The 8,236-nt window shown below is 39.9% G+C and overlaps 1 protein-coding gene across 1 annotated transcript; it reads right to left on the reverse strand.

The window, feature by feature from the left end:
• Positions 1–5,959: 5,959 nt before the first annotated feature.
• On the reverse strand, positions 5,960–7,978 carry LOC106012911 (the record flags this gene model as incomplete). The annotated part of the gene is given in 2 exon segments (XM_013087215.2): positions 5,960–7,315; positions 7,846–7,978. Coding segments are annotated over 2 exon segments (320 nt in total), but the record flags the coding sequence as incomplete, so codon positions are not given.
• Positions 7,979–8,236: the final 258 nt, after the last annotated feature.

An 8,236-nucleotide genomic window follows, 5' to 3' on the forward strand; every position in this document is an offset into this window, starting at 1 on the left:
TTATTATTATTATTATTCATAATTCAAGGTATCAGATGCATGTTGAAATTCAAATTCTGAAATTTCGAATTTTTAAAAAGCAAGAAAATGTTGCACATAGCGTTTGTACAATTTAAAAAAGAAATGAAACAATTTCGTCTCTCTTGGGAATATTTTTTAATGCGTCCAGGCCTTAGAACAGTTGCACAGCTAACCGACGGCATTCAACAGTTTCTAATATATATGGAAAACACAGAGTATCCTTACTTTAGTGCGGTCAGAAATGCCTGGCACAACTTATTGACAATTATCTCCCTAACTATCGAACATAGATTCTCCAACTTTTGCACAATGACTCATATCAATTTCTTTAACAGATGTATGTTTTTTCAAACTCCTGCACACTATTTTCTAGAGAATTACTTAATAAATACTAATAGAAAATCCCAGTCGATGGTTTCTACAGATTTTAAAAAGTTTACAGCTCAGGCAATATCGTTTTTAAATGCAAGTCAAGTCTGTCATTTTTTGTCTTATCGAAATATTATGCTTATGTTTAGGGAACCTTTAGTGCAAAAAATGTGTTCACTATAAAATTAATTTCTAATAAGAACTCTTGCCACAAAAAAGTTGCATTGGTGAGCTGTGACGTAACCCATATGCGTTGCAAAAAATATGTGAGAGAAGTGCTGTGAACAATTCCATTTTCCGCGTAATGGAGATTTATAGGCTAGTATTTTATATGAAGTTATGAAGAATAGTTTTTTAATCGAGCCTCAGATGTTGTGGAAACTTGTGATTAAGTTAAAACAAATTGAGACCAACTGATATGCAAAGTAAGGGTGACATTGATACACCCGGTAAAGAGATATTCTTTAAAGGATAAGTTGCGCCACGAATTTTTGACCACACTAGAAATTCTGGACTCAGAGGAAATCTCCCTTACAGTAATTAATCAACAGCAGCGTGGGGGTTAGTGCATTAGGTCACGTGAATCTGGCCTACACCCTATATCGTCGTCGTCATCATGACTTTTGCGTAACATATGGAGGTAAGTAAGTAAGTAAATAAAAAGTACAGCTGTTCCCGCATCCGATCTGGACATTGGGGATTGCCTTGTTAGTGAGACAACTTCCTTCGGCATGGTATTGTGGTAGGGTGGCCAGTTCCTTTCCACGCCGCCTTTACTTCCGCAACTTGATGTTACCCATTACTGCTGGATGGGCAGGAGGGGGCGAAAAAAATCTGTGTCCGAACCGAGGCTCGAACCCGGACTTTCCGCTTCGGAGACGAGCGCACTAACCGCTCCACCACCGCAGTAAGTAAGTAAGTTTATCAGTGTTTAAAGCCATTGGCCAACATCTCGACATATAAAACACTCATGTGATAAATAAAGTTTCCATAGTGAAAAGTACAGGTTGTGCACATATCTCTTTCTTATCATGGGTCAAACATTGCATATTTCTGTCACTGGGCCGAGTCAGGCTGGGAGGAATTAACAATTTCCTTTGTTGGACAAAGTATGAACAATAGAAAATAAAGTGAAATTCACCTTCAATTACATGATAGTTACACCGCTCACATTATAGGGTGAATTTGTTCATTTCCACCGATAGAGTACACAGGGAGGAAATCACAGTGAAGACGTTCTGTCGCTACCTTAGAATACACAGTTCTATAAGACAAACACTGTCTTTTGGCTGTTGTGAGTTGCTTAGACCATGAGGTCAAAAACAAATTGTTCTACGTGCTATTTCAAAATAGTAAGATTATTCGGAGCCTTTATCAAGATATCCAAGGAACTTCTTCTTCTTCTTCTATCCCGTGGTTGGGGCAACTGTTGGGGCATCACTGCATTGGAAAACCAGCTCTCGCCATCTATTTTTGTCCTCTGCTCTCCTCAGATTGTCACCCATCGTCTTTCCTGTCCACTCTCCTCCTTCTCTGCCTTACTTTCTTTCTCTTTCCTTGTATGGTTCCTTGCAGGATTGTTTTGGCAAGTCCTGTGGATCTTGTGACATGTCCATACCATTTTAGATTTCGTCTCTTCACTGTGGTCAGTAGATCTTCATATTGCCCCACTGCGTTGGTGATTCTCTTTCGTACTTCAGCATTTGAAACGTGGTCTTTGTACGAGATGTCAAGGAGTCCGCGGTAACATCTCACCTCTGTGGTCTGAATCTTTTTCTCTAATTCTGCTGTCAGTGTCCATGATTCGCAGGCGTATAAAAATATTGAGATGACCAGTGAGCGCATTAGTCTAATTATTTAGCTGTGCGTGATGTTTCTGTCCCTCTAAATAGGCTTCCGTTTTGACAGCGCAGCTGTTGTTTGCGCGATTCTGGAGAGAATTTCTGGTCTTGAGCCTTCATCTGAGACGATAGATCCGAGGTATTTGAAGCTGTTGACGGTCTCAAGTTTCTCGCCCCTGCCATTGCATTCGCAAAAACTTGGCATTTTGAGAAACTCAATTTCTGTTAACGCAAAATTTCTTAAAACGAGGTACCGAGCTGACAGAACTTAGTAATTCTAGGGTAGCCATTTGTTACTATTTCAACTATGTAAAATCTTGGGTAAAAATCTACTTGAGTCCCCCATTGGGAGCTCACTAGACCTACAGCAGACATTCGAGGTCTCTACTGTTTGTGGGACCACGTCATGTGATTTGCTGTGATGTCAAGCACGAATGACACGACTTTGTAACTTACTTGAAAAATGGGGGAAACCAAGGGTAGCTAATGTTGTCATTTAACGTGCACCTTTTGAAAATATTACACTGTGTTTATGTGTCTTGACCTGAGTGAAACCCTGTGCAAAAACGTCATGGTTGTAACAATTAAAGTGGCTTTGTGATTTTTTAAATTTGCTTTGATGTAACTTAAAGACAGATTAAAAATGCAGGATTTAAAAAAAAGTGGTAACCATCCAGTCTTTGTTCACGCTAGCCTTCTAATCTGAGGACATCACTGTATGTTTAGCTGTTTAAAATCACCCTGCTACATTGGGGTTACGAAATTAGTAACAGGCATTTTAACCATACCATTAACTAGAAACCTGATAAGAAAAGACTTATGCAAAAATTGTATTATGACGGTGACGATATAGTTTATGATGCCGGTAGTTTATTTTACCGGTATTATTATAGTGCACGTACATTAACGACAGGTTTTAAGAACATAGTTAGAAAGCTAAAATAAACGTCAGTGACTGAAGCATTATATTAACCAGTAACGGAAATAGAGTACATTTCAGGTAAAACAAAAGAATTAACGAGCAATAAAGTTTTACAAATTGAACATATAAAGCCTTTTGGTAGGTATTCTTTTTCAGATATTGTAAATACAAATACATGTGTGTACGTGTATAACAGATAGATAGATAGATCAGATAGACGGATGCCGTATTAAACATTAATGAACACTCACTCACTCACTCACTCACTCACTCACTCACTCACTCACTCAAACACACACACACACACACGTGCGCGCTCGCCCGCGCGAGCACACACTCACACATACACACACACACACACCTACATACACACTTATATAAAACAAAAATATTTATACATATATACATGCGCATGTATAAAACCGTAATAAACGTTTGTTTGGGGGGATTTTTTGGCGTACAAAAATCTATCCCCTTTTCTCAAATCATTGAAAAGTAGCACCATAAGTCCATATCAATATACATTACGAAAAATACCAGTGGCAGTACATACGGATGTTATTCCCGGTCATGCCATTTGTAGTCACAGTAAGTGTCCTTTATTAGTGTTTGTTCTGTCCTTTACAGAGCGCACCCTTCACGACAGCCCATCTGTCAGTTTACTTTTAGTTGAGGTTTTACGGCGCTCGAAACTGCATAAGGTCATATGAGCGCCAAGGGGTGGATGTCAACAGAGAAGTCCTTACAGGGAATCAGGCTTACTCTGCTCACCTCTCTAGCTTCAACAGCACAAAGTCTGCTTCGACTATCAAGGCACCCCGGAAATAGCGGGTCACACGAGTGTGACAAACGTACAAAAGAAGTAGAGAAAAAATGACGATAGTAAGAATTAGGAAAGAAAAAGTAGCAGTTCCCTGTTGAAGATCAGGCACAGTTATGAGCATGGCTATGATAAATCAGCCCATTTACAATTCTACTGTGCATAAGAAAATGTTAATGTCCCCCCCCCCCCTTCTGGGAATGGTCTAAAGTAGTGCTGTGCGGGTAGAATCCCGATTATTGAAAACTAGGAATCATAGGAATCGACTCCGAACCCAATTACTTACTTTCTGATGATGCGGTTTCTTCCAGTGGTTACCTGGTTGGCTCCAGACATCTTCAGGATTTAGGATAACCTAGATTTCGGTACACTACGAATTATCAACTTTTTTATTCCAAAAATAAATTCTAAAAAAAAAGAAAAGATTTTAATAATTAAAGTAATTGGTAACCGTTGGTTTACGTAAAAAGGAGTCGGAACTTTTCTTCTGTTGCGTTGAATGTGGGATCGGTTCCGGAATCAATTCTTCGCTCAGCTCTAGCCTAAAGACACTTCAGTCTGTGGCACTGCCCCGGGGGGTGCCCACCTGTCAGCTGTTGAAGGCGTCAAGTGAGACACAGGGTATGTCCACTTCCCCCCCTCCCCCCCCCCCCCCCCCCGGGGCAGTGCCACTGACTGTAATGTCTTTAGGCCATTCCCAAAGGGGGGGGGGCATCTCTCGTCCATGCACAGTAGAACTGTAAATGGGCTTATTCATCATGTCACGCTCATAACTGTGCCTGATCTACAACAGTGAACTGCTGCTTTTTCTTTCTAAATCATTACGTATCGTCATTTTTCCTCTACTTCTTTTGTGTGTTTGTCAGTCTCTTGTGAACTGCTATTTCCGGGGTGCCTTGATAGTCGACGCAGACTTTGTGCTGTTGAGGCTAGAGAGGTGAGTAGAGTAAGCCTGATTCCCTGTAAGGACTTCTCTGTTGACACCCACCCCTTGACGCTCATATGACCTTATGCAATTGTGAGAGCTGTAAAACCCTCTACTAAAACTAAAAACTAACTGTTCACTTTTAGAATTAATCAGGGTTGAGTTGAGTTGAGTTATAAGGGGTGTCCATTGGGGGATCGGGTTTGGGTCTGGGTGGTTTGCTAGCCAGATTGTATAAAATAGTCTCCTATAGAAAAAGAAAGTGAGAGGTTCGGTAAGTCATAGTAGGGTTGGTACCTTAGGAAATGGTAAATGTCAGCTAAAAAAGAACAACATCAGCAAATACAATAACGTTACACATAGAATAACGAAAAAATATGTGAGGCAGCGCGGTGGAATCTGGCTGTCGTCAATTTTTGGGCATATTGAGTTATTCGTATCATGTTAAAGCTTGTTCATTTGTCTTGCTTTCAATGAAAAAATTACCCATCCATCTTCAACAGAAGTGGAGATATTTGGATTTGAAGGAGGTGGGGGTCACCTGATTTAAGAGGTAAAAATAGCGAGGAAATGGCCGCCAAAGCTTGGTAAATTCCAAAGCTGGAGAGTCCATAGAAACTGTTTTTAAAAAAAGTGTCCCTTTAATCAACGTTTTTTGTGAAATCCTCAAAGAAATGTGTTTGTAAATGGACATAAAAGGTGTTGAGTCAAAAAACAAAAATTTGATGAAAATTGCTAAGCAGGGAGACAACTGCTGTTTTTTCCCCATTATTTTGACGAGAGCCTGATTCCACCACGCTGCCTCACATATTACTATACCTTTGTCGTGAATGTAGCAGGAGCGGAGCTTAAACGTAACGCGCTATTGTAGAGAACAACAAAGAGTTTAGTATTAGTAACAGTTTTACGGCACTTGCAACACAATAAGGTCATGTAAGTGCCGAAGAATAGATGTGTTACAAGAGAGCAACATACACAAAACGAAGGAAGAGAGATAAGGACGATAGATGTTTGACAGGAAAAAAAGAGCAAACCACCCACAAACAACAAAGAGACTTGAACGGTAGCTGGATGACGTCAGATAACTGAAATCAACCGCGTCATCCCAGCATGATATGTTTCAAACCATATTAACATACATGTTATTATTAGTTATGTCAATTTCAAGAAAATGATTGAATGCAATGGAATAAACAAATTATGTAAAAAAAAAATAAAAAAAGGCAATCCAAATGAGTTGCGTACAGTAATAACAAAAGTATAGAAGACAAAAATGTCAACAACAACAACAACAACAACAAACAAATAATGCCACTACCCAAAAGCGTTGGTAAACGAAACGAATAAACAAACAGCTATAACAAAAAGAAATAATATTTCTAAATGAAACAATAGTGAGACGAATAAAAAAAATAACTTACAGAGAAGATAAAAACAAAACTACTTTCACCAAACCAACTAGATGCAAAAATAAAAACATCATCCCTTCCGTCACCATCGCCATCACAGTCACAAGAACAACAACAGCAACAGCAGCAGCAGCAACAACAATATCATTAATAGTACACAAAAAACCACCCTGTCCTCAAATGGCTTTTGTAAAATGAATAAATGAGTAAACAAACAAACATTTAAACAAACAAACAAAAAACCACACCTTTTTCCTAGAGACTCCCCAAAATGTAGAGTCGACTTCATTTTGGTCTGCACTTTCTAGGAAAAAAACCAACCCTATCTCTTTGTAACAACTCTATGGAAAAAAATAGGAATAAAAGGGAAACAATAAAAAAGAAGAAAAAACCAATTTCCTTTTTGATTGAGAATCGAACTCATTTCCTCTACGTGTAACCTTGTCTCTAGAGCAGAGACATCGGTAAGATAATAATGACGTAGAGCTGGTGAAATAAAATGTCGCCCATTTTCAGTAGCCCCTTCTGCAGAAGTCTGTCCAAGAAGAACACTGGGAGCCATACCTTCAGCACACGACATCGCCATTTTGTAGAAAGAGGCAGCAACTATCGCCCCATCAACAACAACACTACCACCACCAACAATAATAACAGCAGCAACAACAGCAACAATAATACAACAATAGCGATAAACGACATTCCGAAATGTTACCTCTAAAGAACAGCAACAACCAGCCAACCAACCAACCAACCAACCAACCAACCAACCAACAAAACGAACAGATAAACCAACCAACAAACAAACAAACAAACCACCCCTTCTACCAACACGACAAGACCAAAGCCACCAAACAGACAGCGTAGAGTTGAGTCCACCAAGGTTTTGGCGTAGCCGGAAGTGCACCAGAATCCATATCACCAGCAGACGACATCGCCATCTTGGAAGGCGAGACACCTTTTGCCGCGATATTATTAGCCTCTGTTTGCTTCCCCGGCGTTGTGACATTTCTATGGGAAAAAAGAAAAGAAAGATAAAGAAAGTAAAAACCTAACTTCCTTGTTGGGAATCGAACTCATATCTTCTACGTGTAACCAAAGAGTCTACATAGCCTTGTCTCTAGAGCAGAGACATCGGTAAGATAATAATGATGAAGCGCTGGTGAAATAAAATGTCGCCCATTTTCAGTAGCCCCTTCTGCAGAAGTCTGTCCAAGAAGAACACTGGGAGCCATACCTTCAGCACACAGCGTCGCCATTTTGTAGGAAGAGGCAGCAAACATCGCCCCATCAACAACAATAACAACAGTAACAGCAGCAACCACAGCAACAGCAACAATAATACAACAATAGCGATAAACAACACGTCCGAAATGTTACTACTAAAGAGCAACAACAACAACAACAACCAACCAACCAACCAACCAACCAACCAACCAACAAACTAAACAGACACACAAACGAACGAACAAACCAGCCACCCCTTCTACCAACACGACAAGACCACAGCCACCAAACAGACAGTGTAGAGTGGCACCAACCGAGGTATTGGCGTAACAGGAAGTGCACCAGAATCCATATTATCACCAGCTACTTCCGGCTTCTGTGTCCCTGTCGTCGTTTGTGCTTTTGTTGGCCCGGATGTGACACTCGGTGTCGAGCTGCTTTTAGCGCCTGGAAAAAAATATATATGAGAGGCGTGCTGACAAAACGAGTTACTTCTCGGATTCGAGCCCTATGGAAATGTAGATACTTCATGCTTATAGGTGAAATTTTCACAATTTATAAGTGTGAAGTAATACAGTGGAGTCCACTTATAACGAGTCCTGAAACAACGAGAAGTCTGTTATAAAGACACTATTCTAAAACCCCGTTTTTTCCCCTTCTTTATCTTTGTAAATAAAATACTACTATTGCGCAATCAGACAGTCA

This window comes from Aplysia californica, unplaced genomic scaffold (assembly GCF_000002075.1).
Source record: "Aplysia californica isolate F4 #8 unplaced genomic scaffold, AplCal3.0 scaffold00559, whole genome shotgun sequence".
Lineage (NCBI taxonomy): Eukaryota > Metazoa > Mollusca > Gastropoda > Aplysiida > Aplysiidae > Aplysia > Aplysia californica.